This window comes from Podarcis vaucheri, assembly GCF_965113315.1.
Source record: "Podarcis vaucheri genome assembly, chromosome: 3".
Classification (NCBI taxonomy): Eukaryota; Metazoa; Chordata; class Lepidosauria; order Squamata; family Lacertidae; genus Podarcis; species Podarcis vaucheri.
In genome coordinates, this window is record NC_138761.1 from 34429075 (window position 1) to 34449554 (window position 20480).

The 20480-nt window shown below is 44.1% G+C and overlaps 1 protein-coding gene across 1 annotated transcript in view; it reads left to right on the forward strand.

Moving 5' to 3' along the window:
- The window catches only part of GALNT14 (polypeptide N-acetylgalactosaminyltransferase 14), a 237656-nt gene that overhangs the window by 190122 nt on the left and 27054 nt on the right, over positions 1-20480 (forward strand). The window contains exons 5-7 of the mRNA XM_082214849.1: positions 375-440; positions 7935-8056; positions 19972-20059. Coding sequence (XP_082070975.1) covers positions 375-440; positions 7935-8056; positions 19972-20059 — 276 coding nt within the window. The remainder of the gene's footprint in view (positions 1-374; positions 441-7934; positions 8057-19971; positions 20060-20480) is intronic.

Here is a 20480-nt window from a genome sequence, read left to right on the forward strand (position 1 = left end):
GCAGAGTTTATGTTTTTAGTGGGAAACCACCAAGTGTATTTTGCCTGACTATCTCTTAGTCTCAAGCTTGCCCTCTACTAACTGGAAGCATGCAAGGCTGCTTATACCCAACGCTTGCCTGTTCCCCCTTTCAATATTTTACTTTAGTCCCCCCGCCCTGGGAAAGTTCTTGCAGGTGCCTAGGGGCAGATATTCTCCTGTGATGTAATTTCCTGTGTTCCTGCAGCCAATGGGCCAATTGGTCATTTTCACTAGTGTTACATTGTCAAACTCCTTAATACTCACCTGCTATTCTTTTGCCCTGAAAGTCTGTGAAAGTAAAAAAAAAAAAAAAGTTTTGAAAATGGAATGGATCTCTGCTTGTGTTTCCAAAGCGGATGACTGCCGTTTGCTGATCAAGCTACCCAAGGTGAAATGTTTGCGCAACAGAAGAAGAGAAGGTAAGAACTCAGTGGCCCAGCTGCAGATGGTGAAGAGCAAAATGAATGACCTTGGGGGTGGGGGTGGTTGTATTTTGGTATTGTGTTTGTAGCATACTTTGCTGATATACCCCTTAATAATTTGCTTACCGTATTTTTTGCACCATAACACTCACTTTTTTCCTCCTAGAAAGTAAGGGGAAATGTCTGTGCGTGTTATGGAGCGAATGCCTGCGGGTGGCGGGGGGGGATCTGCTGCAGTCGTGAGCAGAGGATCCATGGTTCCCCTTCCTTCCCTCCTCTGTGGTTACAAAGCATGGATCCTCAGGATTTTTGCATTGGGCTACTCCAAACTCACTGTCAGATCACATGTCTGTGGCCACAGCATGAACCACAAAAAATCATATATCCACTATTTCGTTTAGAATTTTTTTTTCTTGTTTTCCTCCTCTAAAAACTACGTGCGTGTTATGGTCTGGTGCGTGTTATAGAGCGAAAAATACGGTACATGACTTAATTTATAACTCACATTATAATTTGCATTATAACCATGCCTGATGCAGCACTCTGTACAGCTTGAAAGTCTATGCTCATACAGGTTGATGCAATAGCAAGCAATCCATGACTGATGTGTCAGAAACATGGGGGCAAACACTAGGCCACACAGCTCCTACTGAAATTTTGGCTTCATTTTCCTTGTCTTTGTTGTGCAAACAATATAACGATTTCATTCCATTAATTATTTTTGCATATAGGCAAACAAAGTAAATGCCAGAAGATCAAACTATAAAAATCCAGTCAGTTGAGGCAACATTCACGTACATCAGTGCAAAGGTTGTAAACTCAAATGTAACTTGGTTACATCATATGGCATTGTAGTCAATGGCCATGTTTCTGTGATCAAACCCAAGCGTAATAATATATAGTTGTACCTTGGATCTCAAACGGATTAGTTGTCGAACATTTCGGTTCCCGAACGATAAAAAACCAGAAGTGAGTATTCCGGTTTTCGAACTTTTTTTGGAAGCCAAACGTCCAATGCAGCTTCTGCGGCTTCAGATTGGTTGCGGGAAGCTGCTCTTTGGTTTCCGAACATTTTGAAAGTCGAATGGACTTCTGGAATGGATTCCGTTCAACTTCCAAGGTACGACTGTATCTAATATCGTCCTAATAATGTTAAACAGGTAAGTGTAGATCCAGCCAATGCCATCATATGATCGGATATCCCATCTCCAGCTAAGATCCTTATTCTTAGTTTTGGGACAGCTGCAGTATCCAGTCCATTTTCAAAGCTACGCCCACGTACAACACATTGCAATGGTCTAAACAATAGGTTCCCTAGCATGCATAAGTATGGCGAGGCAATCACCATTCAGGTAGGGTTGACAGCCTATCAGGAGACCACATGCTGGCATCACATTCCATGGCCTAGTATATAACAGGAACGTGGGTTTCAAATGCCTCTGGAATGAAAGATTCACTTAATATTCACTTAAATAATCCTTCCTCCTTTCAGCCTGAGTTCTCCATCAATACATGAACATTAGTAGTCATCTTCTCACATGGCTGTTGTGGTCATAAAGAAGGGCTACAGTGAACCTTGCATTTCAGAAATGACTTATTTGCAGAAAGTTAAATATTTCCTCCCACTTCAGTTGCTGTGATTATGGGCTTGTTCACATGTCACAGAAAACCAGTTAAAATAAACTATGGTTTATTACGAATGTGCGGTGCTGCTGCTGCTGCCGAAATCGAAAGTGCTTTACTTCTGCTGCTACTGCTGCTCCCAGGAAACAAACCACGGTCTAGCTTAGCATGATGTCTAATCTTGGTTTCTTTGGAGAGCAATAAACCACAAGCCCAAGCTAAACCATGGTTTCTTTCTTAGCAGTGCGGCAGCAGCGGAAGTGGGGGAAGAGTGAAGCACCTGAAATTTCAGCACCATCCACTGCACAGTCACATAAACCATCATTTATTTTAACTATGGTTTAATGTGACATGCAAAGCAGGTCTGTAACTATTCTGGTTTGGGCCCATTAAATCTTGGTTACCGCTCGGACAACCTCTCTGAACCAGTTGGAAAGTCACATTCCGCTACAATACTAATTTGGAAAATTGAGCAGAGCCCACTGAAGGATATAAATGCTGTCCCATTAAAGCTTGCCTTGAATTAAATAATCAATAAAAGCTCAATTGTGTATGTGTAATGCTTATTTATTTTTATGGCAGCAGTTTAAAATCATAAGTAACCATCAAACATAGCCCTGTACAACAGGAGTCAGCCTCAGTTGTGGTTAATTATTAAGGCAGGTGGCGCTGTGGGTTAAACCACAGAGCCTAGGACTTGCCAATCAGAAGATTGGCGGTTTGAATCCCCGTGACGGGGTGAGCTCCCATTGCTCGGTCCCTGCTCCTGCCAACCTAGCAGTTCGAAAGCACGTCAAAGTACAAGTAGATAAATAGGTACCGTTCCGGCGGGAAGGTAAACGGTGTTTCCATGCGCTACTCTGGTTCGCCAGAAGCAGCTTAGTCATGCTGGCCACATGACCCGGAAACTGTATGCCGGCTCCCTCGGTGAGATGAGCGCCGCAACCCCAGAGTCAGTCACGACTGGACCTAATGGTCAGGGGTCCCTTTACCTTTTTATTAAGCGGAAACTTCACAGCAGCAGAAAGGTTCACCCTCTTCCAGGTTGAGCAAAGGTAAACTGAGGCACAGAGCAATGCCAACCACGAGGATCTCCCTGTGAATCAGTGGAATATTTGGAGCAGTAAAATTCATGTCAATTCTATATGCAACTTCCCTGTTTTGAGGACCTGGAAGAAACTGTCCTTCCCCCAGTCTCCTCCTTTGCATACATAAGGCAATTCCCATGGAGAATAGGATCAAGTGCCCTCTACAGAGCACAGGTAACTTGTCCCTATTACCTGGGCTGAATACCCTGAATACCAGCCAATTGAATTTGCTTATGACTGTGATAACAGCCATGAAGCCAACCCAGAGTGATGGCAATGTTTCTCTTCTTCACTCTGAATGGGTGAACAGTTCCACCCTGTTCTGTAGCCTCTTTTCTTCCATGGAAGAGACAAAGTCCTAATCATGTCCTTAGAGCCCATACCTCTCATGGGATTTATTTATTTTTTTGTCCCTGCATTTACAAGTTACTTGCTTTTGCTTTCATAGAGGCTTTTGATGTCTCTGCTCTTGGTCAGGCAGAGGGTGGGCATTTGAAAGCTATAGCTCATCATCATTACATTGACTGAAACCATAGCCTGTATTATTCTTTTCATTCAGTACTGATTCAGGTCATTGAAAGCCTTTCAAATATGTTGTTCTAATTGGAGGTTTGAACTAGGCTTTTAAATTGTGCTTGATTCCTGTATGTTAGGAGTCAGTGTTGGCTGAAACCTACATTTGATAGGGAGACTGTATTAATTGCAGACTTTAATCTAGTTTTAATTAGAAGCATTGTGGGACCACCCCTTCCCATCTTCTCCTTCTTCCTTCCAACCTTTTATAAACAGCACAGAGGCAGATATTTGAATTCACTAGTAAGAGGAGGAAAGCTGGTAGATCCATTTATTTCCTTCCTGCCCACTTGTCTTCTGGACAAGAAGTGTGATTCAAACTAGGCTGTCCCCTAAATGATCTGATTTGCCCCCTCCCATCAATTTCCTCCCAGACAAACCAAACTGGAAGGGAGGCCACCTATCAGAACTCCTGTTTTTCCTGGTGGAATTGGATTTGTTGCATAAGTGTCTTTCGCATATCACCAGGAAACCTGTAAGGAGTCATTGCAGCACCAATGTGGAGTCTCAGCATGGCTCCTCCCATGTGATTCGAATCAGGCCCAAGAGGCTCCCATGAACAGCTTATTTTAGGGTGCCCATGTACGTACTCTATTGTGCAGATTAGAGACCTTTCTTTGAAGAGTTCTCAGGGGACAGCCCACTATTTGAAAAAAGGTCAAGTTCAAGCCAGGTCTGAAGATAAAGAACCATGGCAACATCTCAGTTTCAGTCAGTGGTAGAGCAACAGCTTTTGCATGCAGAACATCCTGGTTTTAACCCCTGTATCTCCAGGTAGAAACTCTGGAGTGCTATTGCCACTTTCCACAGGCAATACTGAACTACAGGGAGCAATGTTCTGGCTCGGTGTAAGACAGTTTCCTATGTTCCCAAGAGACCGCAAGCACCTTAAAATTGCCCATCAGCACTTAGCACTTGGACAGCAAACTGAGCAGGCCCCCAGGTCGCCAGATCAGAGACTTTCCCGCTGTGGTGAGATTTCTTTTATTTCTCTTTAAATTATACTAATCATTTCTGAGTATGCATCTATACGCATACATTAGCGCATGCAAATATTGTGCAAATCCTCTTTTGACCTCTTTTTTTGTTGATGCATCAGTGACCACCTTTGGTGATCTCTACTTGCCCCGTCCTGTTCTCTTCCATTGTGCTTTTGTAGAGCCCAGATGGGTAGGAGGACATGGGTTTTAATGAGAGGAGTAATCTTTGTCTCACAGGTACAAATGTGGTCTTCTCTTCACCACTTTCCATTCTTCCTTCCCCATTTCAGCTAGTACAATGGTGAGGCAGCTGCTCTGATTGCTGGAAGGCCTAAAAATTGCTGCCAGGCATCTCATGACAGAGATTGTTTATTTTAAGGTGACTTAAAAAAAAAAGTAATTGTGTTATTAGTTAAGGGAAACTTAACACTGTAATAATTGGCTTTAATTTGCAAATTAATCAGCCCAAGAGTTAAATGAGTTTTCTATTTAAGGAAAACTTTTAATCTGTTGACATTCCTAGTTTTCACGCAGCATTTATTACTTTGCCTACCTGAAATTTCTATTACTGCTGCTGAAAATTCATTTTCGTAGGTTAGTGTACTGTGAAATCAACATTCACCAGTAACCAAATTCTGCCAATCTGGTCTACTTCCCATCAGGGGAAAGTGAATGGAACATGACTAAAACCTACCCAACACTGCCCCGTACAGACCATTTGGTGGTCTCATCATCAATACACATGTGACACCTTCGATCTTTGCACCACCCTCTATTCTTGGCACTCTCTAGATATTACAACTGGATCATTAACGTGTTGACTTGGCAGCGTGAAACAAATCACACTTTACATTTTGAACTTGGGTATGAAAAGGTGCCCACATTTAAATAGCAAAATACACAAATGGAATTGTCGATTGTGTGTGGTTACCATGGATTTGAATTGTTAGTTTTCCCTGCAGGAAACAGAAATGTCAGTCAGGAAAGAATTAAGTCCACAGTTCTGTGTTTATTGTAGGAAAAAACAACAACTGGTTATATAAATGTGCTTGAGCATGAGATATAAATATGTTGTTGTGCGGTACTTTATTGTATCTGATAATTGATGTAAGAACTGAAGATGAGCTTGCTGGATCAGGCCAGTAGCTCAACTCGTCCAGCATCCTGTTCTCACAGTGGCCAACCAGATGCCTATAGGTTTTTCCTGTACTATTATCTTTTTTATAAATGTGTTTGGATTCCAGTGCTCAATATGTTAAAAACCTTCAATAATATATATATATAGAGAGAGAGAGAGAGAGAGAGAGAGAAACAATTTCTGGGGAAACTGATCCTCCAGCTCTAGGCTGGGATCAGTGGCGTAGCGTGGGTTGTCAGCACCCGGGGCAAGGCAAGTAATTTGCGCCCCCTAACCCATGGATTTTAGCAGGGGGCAGAGAGCTGCAAGTACGAGCGCCCCCCCCATGTTGCGCCCGGTGCGGCCGGCCCCCCCTGCACCCCCCACACTACGCCACTGGCTGAGATCCACTTGGAAGCTGATTCCAACAGCCTCTTCAATCATTATTCAGACTGGCTGTGTGACTGAAGCAACTGGTCGACCCATAATTCATTGTGTGGCGCCATGATTTTGTAGTGGATCTGGACTTGGACTGAGGAATCTTTGAGTTCAACCCCTGCTCAGACATGGAGATTCCTTAATGGCCTTGGGCCAAGTCACCACTTAAGCTGCCTCACAGGGTTGTTGTAAGGATAAGAACTCATGGACTCAGGTTCCTTGGACCAGCGTGCAATTAGCTGAGCTGAAAAGTTTGCATGCGAGTGACTGCTCTGCTGTGCCAGGATGCTTGAGTGCAGATTCACAAGGCCTACTAAACATGGTATATGTTATATGAATAGGTTCCAGTTCTCACGAGACTGGCGACTAGGCATTCAAATTGACTCCAGGGAGTGTACGCTAGTTAAGATGTTCAAAAGGGGGTCAGAGCTTAAAATAGACCCGCCCCCACCCCCTCTCATGTTTAAAGGGATTGCTCTATTAATACATCCAGGGAGTCTCAGCTGCAGCTTATTAGCCAGAAAATTAGAATAGGCAAAACAATGCCCAGGGTCTTTCTTTTAAAGCTGTTTGTTCTAACGAAACAGACGAGATGGGCTCAGGCGGCCTCTCTGGGATTTTTAAAAATACGTTTAATTAAATTGTATTTTAAAGATTAAGTAGATACATATAGAGGATGAATATTGCCACAGCAGGCTCTAGGGGCTATTACTGGAAACCTCTCTATGCACTTTCCCTCCAAAATCATAGTCTAAATTAATGCTTTCTAACCTTGGTTTTCAGAAATAATAAGTACAAGTGAATCAGATGTGGGCTATGTAGATATTTGTAATTCTGCATTCTACGACAGTTAGGCGGTTTGTTTGTTTTTAAAGTCAGATTCTGACTCAGTTATACTACAGTAAATTAGCAGTGCAATCCTCTGTATGTTTAAAAGGAAGTATGTCCTACTGTATTCAACTACTACTACTACTACTACTAATAATAATAATAATAATAATAATGATTTATTATTTATACCCTGCCCATCTGGCTGAGTTTTCCCAGCCACTCTGGGCGGCTCCCAATCAAGTGTTAAAAACTAACCGAAAATGTCCGTGTAGCTATCCTCAGTTCCTTCCCCAGCAACAACCAAAAGAATTGTGTGAATTAGCCACAAATCGTTCCTTTTCAACCAGCTCTTTCATTTTTGGAGCTTGCAAAACATAACGGGGTTGTCATATGTCTCTAGAAGAAAAAAGTGTTGGGCGCATAAGACGATCATGACCTCTCCTGATTAGGTGGGGCTGAGCATGAATATGGTAGAAGGAGCAGATGCGCATGGGGGAGAAGAGTGCTTTGGTGGAGGCTGCACCCTTAGGGCAAATGGGGCCCTGCCCTGCAAAAACCACTCTCCCTCAGCTATCCCCACCTGCCTGTCTTGTTACTTACAGGAATTGGCACTGGCTATCGGCTTCTTCCTCCTTGGCCTCTGCATTGCCATGGTAGACCCCAGCAGGGAGGCTCTCCCCAACATAGTCTCTGGCGCCACCTACTGTTGGCTCCTCTACCTCACCGCCCAATGGGCACCAGCCACCACTGCTTATGTGTGCATGTCTGGCTAGCAGCTAATTTCTTGCTTAGGGGTTCAAGGCTCTCAGACCGGCACTTGAGTTTGTGTGCATCTCGACAGGTTTGATCCGGTCCCGCATTCGAGGAGCAGATGTGGCGCAGGCAGGCGTTCTGACCTTTCTAGACAGTCACTGTGAGGTGAACAAGGACTGGCTGTTGCCTCTTTTACAAAGGATCAAAGAGGTAAGTGTTCCCTGAGCAGCTGGGCAGGTCTTGACCTTGGTCAGAAGTAGCAGTGGGCCTCAACTCTGCTTACATCCAGCTTTTAGACCGGGGAGCCACTGGTGGGGAAAAAAAGCTATGGTGGGAGGTGGCTTTGAAATCCGAGCAATACAGTATTTTTATTTTTTAAAGTATACCCCACCTCTGGGCTTCAAAGTGGTTTACAAAGATTAGAACATGTGAAACGTCAAATTTAGAAGAAACATTAAAACACTGAAAAATATATTGTTAACTGCATTTATGCTACAAGGGCCTCCTGAAACAAAGCCATGTTTAACCTGACAGCTGAAACTTGGCAAGGATACTGCCTCCCTTATTTCTAGTGGGAGGGGGTTCCATAGTGTTCTGTCCACTTTGTTGAAGGCATGGCTCTGCGGTGACTTGAGTCTGGTCCATGGGAGACCACTAATAGCACTCCTCCAGATTACCTTAGCGATGGATCCAGGACATACGAGCTGAGGCAGTCCTTAAGGAATCCTGGGCATCCATTGTCCAGGGCTTTGTACTCCAGTACAAGAACCCTGAACCCGGCCTAGCAGTGGATGGGAAGCCATCTTTTCACACTGGGACTGCGCCTTAGCAGTAGTCTGTTCCCATTACCAGCATTCTGCACTAGTTGAAGCTTCCAGGCCATCCCTAAAAGCAGCCCCACACAGAGCATTTTGCAGTAATCCAGCCTTGAGGTAGAAATAAGCTCACCACTAGGATCATAGGAAGTTGCCTTAAACTAAGTCGGACTATCCATCCACCTCTGCCCACCTATAGCTCACTATGGGTCTCAGGCAAAGGAAATGCTACTTGACCCTTTTCTATGCAGAGAATGGGGACCAAACCTGGGACATTCTTCAGCCAGACATGTCCTCCGCCACTGAGCTTAACATATGTCCCGAGTCCCGATTCCTGGACTGGTTTGTGGACTCAGATTCCAAAGCATCACAAGGGATCAAACAGCTATACACTATCCAGGAAAAAAATAATCCAAACCCAGCTATGTCAGGGGAAAAACAACCCTGTAGTTATTTTCTAAGGCATTTTGGAATCTGCTCTGTAGATGTCCAATAACTTTTCGTCCTTTGGGTGTATTTCTGATGCCTTGGCAATAAATGTGCTCAGGTCCACTTCGAAATGATGACTGAGCAGAACTGATACCCTGTCCCAGCGATTCAGTGAGTGATGTGTGTCAGATGAGGCCCAGAAGTGAAGGCCCATACTGCAGAACAAGCGAAGAAGGGGCCGTCCCGTGTGTATGCAAATTCAGTCAGCAGAGCCCCAGGGCTCCTGTCAGGGTTGCTGAGTGGTACACAGGGAATAGGCAGGCATGGCTCCAGCCAAGTTTTTAATTAGGCCTATGTTCAATTCCCAGTGCTGAATGATTTAGGGGAGTGATGGCTCTTTGAATAGGGGCTGAATTTAATTTCATGCAAATTAAGCTTTAATAAATTGATTTAATGGGAATTAAATCCTGCTGGTTTTTTCACAGCAGACAATGGCGTTCTCTTTCTGGTAAAGACGGGAACATGAGATTAAAGCTCCAATATTGTCCTTCTCAGAGAGATAAAGGCATTGTAGTTGTGTCCTCGTAGCCTCCTCATGCGGACAGGGAACCTCTCGGCATCTCTCTCTGACAATGTATCTTGTGGCTTCGATGGGCTTCCTTTGCCTCTCTTGATTGGATAGTGCCATCTGTAAAATGGGAGCAATAAAGGTTGCTCTGAATAAGTGTACGCAAGGAGCTGTACTCAGAAATGACAGTGAAATGTTTGCTCGGTTTTACCAGTAAGCCATGGGCCATAGCACAAGGATGGGGAGCCGGTGGTCCTGATGTTGCAGAACTGATATTTGGCTGCCATCATCAGTGGTCATTGAATTGGTGGGTGCTGGAGTTAAACAACATCAGGAAGGACACACGTTTCCCATCGCTGCCGTAATAGCACATTGTGAAATGTTGCTTCCTTCACCCAAGTATATCCAAACCAATAAAAGCAGGCATTCAGAGATTACTGTATTTACACGTATCTAATGCAACATCGAATCTAAAGCACACCTCAATTTTCAAAAGCCTGCATCCAAAAAGAAGTATTTGCTACATCGGCAGTGTTTCTCAAGCTTGCAATCGAATCTAATGCGCCATCAAATCTAATGCGCATGCTAATTTTCACAACGATTTGGCCAAAAAAGTGAGAGTGACATTCGTGTAAATATGGCAAGTACAGTAAATAAGTTATCGTGAAAAGTATTTCCTTTTCAGGGTCTTCCACCCTTCAAAATACATCCCATTTGTTAATTTCAATCTATCTATTACTTAGTATAATTTTTGCAGCATGTTCTAGTATATGAAGCAAAACTATGTGTTTTTAAACATCACCCAGCAGTCCTGTGCAGTAAACTCGTGACTTCTCCAGAGGCATCCAGGAAGCTGATCAGTGATTTAAACCCAGTACCATCCTTGCTCAAACATAAGACTTGGTTCTCTTCTCCACAGGAGGAATGTTCATCCTATGGCAACTTGCGACAAGGCATTAATTATTTTGTCAGCACTGCTTTATGCGTCCACAGTTCCTATTTCCTGATGCTGAGCATGTTTTACTGGGAGCAAATCCCACTGATGTCCTCTGAACTTTCTTCTGAGGTGTGTGTTTAGGAAATGGTGCACAAGCGAAGTTTGCTCTGCTTTGAGCATGGCCCCTTTAACCTCCTTCGCTCCCCTTTTTGCACCCACCCGCTCACTCGCCCTCTTCCGAATCTCTCTATCAGAGTGGTTGACGGCGCCTTTCCCGCACGAGATGTTTGATGATTCGCAGCCAGCAGGATGGCAGCTCAAGCTGTATTTCCCTTGCAGCATTGGGAGAATGTAGCTCATGCTCAGAGCTGATGTGATGGATGAATGTGGATGCCATATGCAGCAGCGCCGTAGGAATTTCATTACATGGTTGCAGTGGCAGCAGCAGCGGCGGGGCCTGAATGAAGCAGAAACGCAAAACGTCACCTCTGTTAACTTCTCTTATTTGTAATTTCTCTTTTTCTTTTCATTTTTCTTCCTTTTTTTTTTAAAAAAACCCCCACACAATCAAAATTGAAGCCTGCATGAATGTTTGAAAGAGGGGCTAGCTCAATGGTTTCTCGTGCTCTTAGCGGCTTGCATTTCAATGAGGAACCTGCTTTGTAGTGTCACGGATTCCACACACGCATCCCCAAAAAGTGGTACAGGATTTGCGGGAGGATGAGTGCAAAAGTAAGCAATCTCAAGGTCCAGAGCACCGAACGCCTGACTCGTATAGGCAAAGAGAAAGGGAGTCTGAGGCAAACACGGAGCCTTTAAAAAAAACAGCCAGTCAGCTTGATGCGTGGTTGTGAAGTGAAAAAAAGCCAGGCATGCGTGCCTCTCATACAGCAGTTATATTGCTATGCGCTATCCCAATTTCTCAGCAGTGAGAGCAAGTTTCAAGCACTCTTCCTCAGGGCCCAGTTTCCTTGGAATGAAAGCCAGTGGGGACTTTAAGGATATATGGTTTTATTTACACATACATAACCTGTGCATAGGATGGAGAGGCTCACAGCTTTCCCACCCCTTGCTTCCTCGTTAGGTGTACAGGGGAGCCTCAAGTCCAGCACAGAGCAAACATGTCTCTGTTTCCCCAGCTTCCAGCATCAGCCCAATTCACACACACAAATGGCACATATGCCCAACACTGCTTGGCCTGCTGGTCTCCGTCCTAGGAAGACGTGGCAGCCAGCCAGATTGCAACCCAGGTCATTTTATTTGAGGTGCTGAGTGCTTAAGTGGCCATTATCTTACAAAGAAACTTGCCTGGCCAGTTTAGCGGCCTCTTCGACTAGATTCCAACCTTTACTAGATGCAGATTCACAGACTTGGCCCCGTCAAAACTCATAACACTGTTATCAGGGCTGGTCTCAGTCCAAGGGTGATGTGGCATCCAGCCAGAGGGTGGGAGTGGGGTATCTCGGGTTAAGAACTTAATTCGTCCTGGAGGTCCGTTCTTAACCTGAAACTGTTCTTAACCTGAGGTACCACTTTAGCTAATGGGGCCTCCTGCTGCTGCAGTGCCACCACTGCACGATTTCTGTTCTCATCCTGAAGCAAAGTTTTTAACCCGAGGTACTATTTCTGGGTTAGCAGAGTCTGTAACCTGAAGCATCTGTAACTCGAGGTGTCTGCAACCTGAGGTACCACTGTATCTGCCTCTCTTTCCTGAAGAGCACATCACTTAGTTAATAGCTTTTGCAACCCAGCTCATTTTACTTGAGATGCTGAGCGCTTTAATTTCATTTCCAGTGTGGACTGGATGGGATAAACAGAGGGACCATCATGTGAGGAGGTCAAGGGGCCATATGCCTTAGATGTATATTTGTAGCCTTTCAAAACTACTTTGTTCCACTTTGCCTTTTTTCGGGTCGTGGAGTAAATGTTGATGGGACAGATGAACGGTTGTGTGCATGTAAAATAGATGTTTCTTTTCTTTTCCTACACCCACATTTCCCACCTTAAAGGTGGGGAAGTCTCAAACCTGCGCCGTCTTACTTCCAAGCGAAAATTACACCCCATCTTTTTTTCTTTTTTTTTGCCAGTGTCAAACCGTGTTTGTTCAACTGTATTAAATGTTAATGCTGCCACCTTCAGCCTGGTACTGGAAAGGCGACTCATTTTTGCCTGCCACGCTCTTCTTCCTCCCATTCCAAAGATTAATGGTCTTCTCTTAATTTGTGGCTTGCAGGAAACAGTCCATTTCGGCTTAATAAACTTCTGCGCTTCAAAGAGATCGAGAACCCAGAATGCATCTGAATCAGCAACTGCCCCCCCCGCCCCCCCGCAACCTACATCATGTCACTTTCCATTTTTCATTCAGCAAAACATCTGTTTAGCCAGATTTCTAACGCATGGCAAGCGTTCAAGAAGCAAAGTGTACTCGTGTCTTTGTGTGTGTAAGCAGGGGAGGGTGTAATGGAATAGTAAATTAACGCTGGGCATCAAACCCCAAAGACACTTTAAAAGAAAAGTGCCTCTCGGGCAAAGTACACATGACAGATACATATTTCTCTGATGGATACATGAGGTGACAGGGTCTCCTTGAGGTTTTGTTGATGCTTCCATTGCCTGGCTGCATCTGCATAGAGCTCTGCTGTTCGTGGAGCTGAATCCTGTATGGGAGAAGCCTGCAGTCTCTGTTTAGGACCTGGTAGAAGGGGGTCCTGTTCAGTGAAGTGCAAGTATTCATTAATTTACTCATTCGTTGCACTTATATCCCACTTTTCCATCCAAGGAGGTCAAAAGGGGCATGAATGGTTACCCCCCTCCTCATCCCATTCTCACAACAACCCTTTGAGGTAGGTTAGACTGAGAGAGAGAGAGAGAGAGAGAGAGAGAGAGAGAGAGAGAGAGAGTAGAGAGAGAGAGAGAGTGACTGGCTTGAGGTCAGCCAGTGAGCTTCTGGTCCAAGTGGAGAATTGAACCCTGGTCATCTAGGCCCTACTCTAACCTCTACAAAATCCGTCACTTTTGGTTGCTTTCCACGTTTCACTTCAGTTTGCTCTTAAAAAAAAAAAAAAAGTTCCTCACAAAAGCTTGCCAGTCTTTTGAATACACATTTTTTGTACGCAATTTTTCCTAATATACACATTTCCCCTAATACAATGCATTTTATGCTATCTTCACTAAGATTTGTATTTTTGAGCACACTTTCACCTAACATACACTTTTTTCAGATGGAAAACCACAACATTCAGAACCCTGCAAGTTTTGCAGGATAGATTTGTTTTGGATTGCATATAGTAATTAATTATTATTATTATTATTATTTATAATTTATACCCCGCCCATCTGGCTGGGTTTCCCCAGCCACTCTGGGCGGCTTCCAGCAAAATATTTAAATACAATAATTAATCAAATACTAAAAGCATCCCTAAACATATTGTTTGGGGAAGCGAGAATCATAATGAACCGAGACGACTTTCTCCCATGGCTGTGTCTCAGCACTCCACTTCTACAGAGGCCTTATTTTATGCAATTCGGCAGCAGCAATGGGAACACAGGAGACCTCAGGAAAGGTGCCAGTGTTATCCCCTTCCCCGGCATCTCTCTTGGCCTCTCAGCCATTAATAAAAGAGCCAGGTGCCACCATCCACCTGATATATGGAAGAAGAGGCCTCAGTCCCTCGTGACAGTTACTTCTGGTGCTGGAGGGGGCAGCTAGGGGCGGATGTCAGGACTGAAGTCCTTCAGCCTAAGAGGGCTCAAAATAACCACCCAGAAATGAATAGATAATGGAGGCAGAAGCAGCACTTGGGAGCACATTTGTTTGTGGAAATGAGCGGCTTTGACTAAATGAATTTGTGCCAGATAAGGGGGATGTCCATTATCTGTAACTGGGAGAGCATTACAAAGCAGAAGTGTTAGCTTGCAGGGGAATTCCACTTTGTTTAGCACAGGTACGGATTTGTGCCTCTGCATGCTGTCTTGTTTTTACTTGGAGAGCTGATGTGTCTACCATTACCAATTTGTTTTAGCCAAATAACTTTCCCCTAAAATGTAATTACAAGGCCCAAGGCATTTTTACAGAAGGAATCAATCTTCATCACCTGAAAACAGGCTTTTGTTAATGTCATGGTAATGAGCCAATGGATGGCGATGTTCCACTATCCAACACCCACACACCCACACACACACCCCACTCCTGTTTTTCCTGTTTGAAGAGAGATGGTGGGGGGTGGAACATGAAGCTATGTAGTTTTGCATGAATCCAGCTTGAAGAAAAGATGCTAAGCAACCTTTTCTTTCTTCATTACTTCCTCTTCTCCGCCATCAGCTATCTGAATATTGTTGCTCCAGCATTGGTGACTGTTATCTGGGGCAATCACAAGCCTGTAAAGCTAGATAGTACTTGAGCATTTGGGGGCCTTTTTGTTGGTAGATTAGAACCAGGTAACGTTGCAAAAGAGAATCAAGGAGATTAGTTGTGCTTCCCTTTCCTTCACAGCAGAACAACTTCTTTTGCACCTTTTCTCTAGAGGTGATTGCTGCTCCTCAGTCTGTGACTTTGATATCCTGCAAGGAACCAACAGCAACTAATGTGCTTGAGGTTCTCTCCAAGGAGAGAGGTTGGAGGGTATGGAAGTTCAAGCTGAGTGATGGCTGAAGTGGCAGTTGAATGGATTTCAGGAAATCTGAGGCCAGATCTATATAGATTGAGAAGCCCTTATCTGTGTAGGACTTGAACTTCCATCCCCTCCAACCTCTCTCCTTGGACAGAACCTCAAGCACATTAGTTGTCGTTGGTTCCTTGCAGGATATCAAAGCCACAGACTGAGCAGCAGAGAACATAAGGAGCTGCTTTACCCCAAGTCAGACTATTAGCCTGTCCAGCTCTGACTGGCAACAACTCTCCATGGCATCAGACAGGGAGTCTTCCCAGTCTCTCCCTGGCGTTGCCTAAGATTGAACTTGGGACCATCTTCATGCAAAGAGGATGCACTGCCACTGAGCTACAGCCCTTCTCCATATGCATCATTAAATATATCTGTTATATATACTGGCCCATTCCATGAATATCATCAACATACCAGTGGCGCAGGGGAAGGGTTGTGACTCTGTGCAGGGCAGTCTTAAGCATATGTGGCACCAGGGTGCAAAGATATGCCTGGCGGCGGCGGCGTCCCCCCCCCCACGGTTGCCCAGTCCCAGGCATGCAGGAGGGCAGAGCCGGCTGGCCGCCTCAGTGTCTCGCTGGCTCGGTCACCCCCGAACTCGTGGCACAGAGAGAAGAGCCCACTGTGGCACTCCAACCGATGGGCAAGCTCTTCCCCGGACTCAACTCTCAGGCCCTGGACTCTCGGACTGGTGCCCCTGAGACCCCAGTGCCCGAGTGCCCTGCATCCCTAGCGCCTATGGGTAAGACGGCCCTGACTCCGTGGTACAGCAACTGCATTGCATGGAAGAGGTCCAAGGATCAATTCCTGGCCTCTCTTGGTGGGACTCTCTCTTCTGTATGGATCAGGCTCTGTATATATGCAGGAGAAGAAGAATGAGAATACAGTGGTACCTTGGTTCTCAAACTTAATCCGTTCCGGGAGTCGGACGTCCGGCATCTGAAAAATGTTTGCAAACCAGAACACTTACGGGTTTGTGGTGTTTGGGAACCGATTTGTTCGGCAGCCAAGCCGTTTGAGTACCAAGTACCACTGTGCCTTTGACTTCTCCAGGGTATTGACAGAGAGGGCTGGTTTTTTAAAATATATAAGTGATTCAGGAGAGTTGGTACTGTCTCTACACATCCAATAATTCTTACCCGAACGCCAACTGGGAAGCTTTTACCTAAACATCCCAGATCCCACAGTAAAAGTTGCCTGTAAACATTGCTATCAGCTCGAGCCAAGATTTGGAATAAAATATATATACTGTTCCTCTCTTCCTCTGCGCTTTTTATACAATACTGGTAGTAGAAGATATCTTTCACAACCCATTTTGGATTTATTTCCTTCCTTCCTTGATTATACTTTCTTCGGTTATCTTTTATTCCTGCTATAATGGGCTTGCTATAAAGACTCAACCTTATCTTCTAATATATGTTAAAATTATTCGAATTAATTGTCAGAGAATAAATATAGTTGTAGGAGAATAACTCCTGCTGTAGGGGAATTAATTTTAAGAGAATAACTTTTTTATGGTAATTAGAGTTATTTAAACTTTAAAAGATTGTGTGGGTTAGCTGTAGGTTAGTTTTATACTGGGGGTGGGGAGAGTTTATGAAGAAAACATAAGGCACTTCCAGCCTCAGGCTGAAGCTATTTGCTGCCTTCTTATGTGATCTATATAATCTTTGCATCTATTTTAGCCCCATGATTCTACCACCACCACAGCAGAGCCCATAAATTACAACAAAATGCTCAGAGAGTAGATATTATAGACATTCAAGATCATTTCAGTCTTATGTATTAAGCACAATATTTCAGTAGTTCCCAAACATCCCCCCCTCCAAGAACTACTTGAAAATTACTGAGGACTTGCAGGCCAACCATTTAATGACTTTTCTATCTTAGCCATTGTAGTTCTATAGAATTCAAATTGCAAATGCAATAGGATAGAATATAAGAAACAAAAAAAGCAATAGGAATACAATTTAAAATGAATATGGGTGTTTCATGCTATGGATGTGCCATCTCCCACCATCAACCACAGATCTACAGACATGCTGTGGCTTACTCAAATGAAGCTCATGGGCCACCAGTGGTCCAAAGTCCAGTTTGGGAATAAATTCAATGCCTTCCTCTCTGATCTTGCTGTGTTTTAATCCCAAGTGAGTATCAGAATAGAGTGGTGAGACTCTAGGTTAACCTAGATTCTAGGTTAAACCCCAGGCATCCCATAATACTGGTAGTAGTAGAAGGTAAGGGTGAAGACCTCTTTCTGAGATCCTGGAGAGCAATTGCCAGCCAGAATACCTGATGCTAAACTAAATGGACCAGCAGGTAGTATAAGGCAGCTTCCTATTTTCCTTTCAGTTTGCACTGTTTAATTGAGGCATTCCAGGGCTCAAGCCTTCTTGGAAATTAGGTTTTTGCCTCTCTTCATCAAGCCATGTGCCAGGCCCAATTTTAGGGGCCACCGTTGGCTACCGGATTTATGCACTGCAGCATAATTAAGAGAATTTTCACGCCCAGCTCCTTTTTGCAAGAGCTGATTCCCAACAATGTTCGGTCAGCTGCATACCTGTGGAAAGGGATTTGGTCTCATAGGGAGAAAAGCTTGAAGCTTTGAGCTTTAATTGGAGTCTGGGCTATTTTAAAAAATACACACAAAACAAAACAAAGAAAGAAATAGAAAGGAAAAGGCCATTCAGAGCTGACAAAATTTCACTGTACTACCACCCTGATAGATATTTGGGCCCTCCTCTTCCACCCATGACTATATATTAATTGAGCAATAAGAACCAAATATTGCATGTGTTCATGTTGTGTTTTTAGCTGCTGAGTTTTATGATAATTTTAGATTGGGTTTTGTGGGGTGGGGAGGTTGCCTGACTTCTTCGCTTTGTAGTTTATTTATTGTTTTAATGTGATTTTAAAACATAAAAGAAAAGGGGGGGAATGTATTTCTTTGTCTTATGGAGTATGTTAGCCACACAGTTGCCTGGGTGTTATATAAACGTAACAGACAAATCTAATTCTTTCAAACTCTTTTCTCACAATTGGAAAAGCCACAGCAATCACCAGGTATGGGAGTGAGGAGAGATTATCTTGTACTGTTGATAGTGCCGTTCTAAGCCTGTCTAACTCAGAAGTTAAGTCCCATTGAGTTCAATGGGATTTCCCCACTGCCTTGCATTGAACTTTAGCAGTGATTTTGCCTTTCCTCATTGCTGACTTTATGGGCTGCATGTTCTTCAGCTGCTTTCCTTCAGTTTGTCCACTGACAGTCAGCAGAAAAAATATTAAGGAAGCAGTTTCAAAGGGGTGAGCTTGCTTAGAGGTGTTAAATTATTCGACCAAATATTTGCAACTCCCCTTGCAATAAAAATAAAAGCTTCTCTTCCTGTACAAAGGAACTGCTCAACAATGGATTTAGGAGAAGTTGATTGACATGGGAGGTGGTGCCCCAGCGCTCAGGAAAGACATAAGAAGTTTCTTCACGTATTTTACCTCCTCGCTGCTTTCCTTTCTTGTTGCCTTTCCAATGGGCTTTATCGGAGCATACTGGGAGCCTCTTCCACTTGGCTAGATCCTGCCCCTCTCCAATAATGCTGGTAGGAAGGAATCCCTTAAAGGCACAGATGATGAGCCTTCTGCTCATAATGCCAGAACAGCCTCATAATACCAGGGCCATTAGGCACTGTAAGGAAGTCGCCTCAGGTGGCAGACCCAGCCTCCAAGGAGCACACGACGCTCTACCTCCTGCACTTGTCAGCTTCTACCACACACACACACACACACACACACACACACACACACACACACTGCTTGCTCCTTTTCAGGACAGCAGGACATTGTCTGTTTTGTCCCAGGTGACATCCTGGGCTGGCCTTACCTAGGCGATATATGAAACCTGTGCTCCTAAGTGCAGGTGTTTGTTTGCTTTAAACAAATCACCTCCCCCCCCCTCGTTTGGGACCCTAAAGTACACATAGAGGCTCTTGCATCACTACAGCAGCATAAGAATTAGCCCAGGGAAGTGCCTTACCAAGCCCATAGCATTTTTTCTATTTAAAAGAAAACTTTTCAGCTAATTAAAAGAAATAAACTGGCATCTTCTGAGAATTTCTCTAGGAACAGAAATTCCTTCTGCAGTGAAAACAATCACCCCGTTTGTTTCTTCGACACTTCTGACGTTTTCGTCAGCATGTTTTGGATTATTCTCATTCTTTCTGAATGAAAGTGGCCTCCAATGGCACCACTTCCCTGAAACGATACTCCAAAAAGGCTCAGTTAGGTACCAGAGTATTCTGTCCTCTCTTTGTGTGATGATGGAGAGGCGACAGACTTGCTGTAGAGTAGGACAGCTCCACCCTCAAATTGGCAAAGATGGAGAGAGTGTTGCTCTTTGTTTGCAACATCGCAAACATTACCCAGTGCAATATCCACAATATCCTGTGATACTCATGAGGAAACAAAGTGCACTAATCTCAAAAGCACTGTGTAAAAAAAGAGGTTTAATAGAATGGAACCAATCTGTTGTGAGCTGAAAAAAGTTCTTCTGCATCTGATCCTTCATTTTATTGGGTTGGGATGTTGGTATTCTCTTCCCTCCTTTCACAGCCTTCTGGCTAAGGTACAACTTGTAATGCCTTCCAGGACTGGGAAATGCAATACCCTTGCAGCGTAAATGTAATACACAAATATATTTATTGTACTTTCATCTTTGTTATCAGGACCCAAAGCATGTGGTGAGTCCAGTTATTGACATCATCAACCTGGACACTTTTGCTTATGTGGCAGCTTCTTCAGATCTGAGAGGAGGTGAGTCTGCAGTCACCTGTACACAGGTAAATGTTTAGGCCAGGGGCCACTAACATGCTAACTGGTGCATATGAGATATTGGCAGGTGGGGTACCGTGCTTGCTATGCCTGGTTCAGGCAAGTGCATGAGCAAAGTCGCTAGAGGGGAATAAGAAGTATAGAAAGATAAAATTGTAGGGTTGGAAGGGAACCCGAGAGCCATCGAGTCCAATCCCCTGCAATGCTGGAAGTCCTGAGTGAAATGTGGAGTACAAGTGTTATATTTATGTACTTACATTGCTTGCTACTGCAAGACGTAATGAAAGCCACCAACTTGGTTGTCTTTAAAGGGAATTTAGACCTGTTGAATTATTCTTATGTTATTCTCTAAGGGGGGGAAAGCTTTCAGTGGCTACTAGTCACATTCCACCTCCAGAACGAG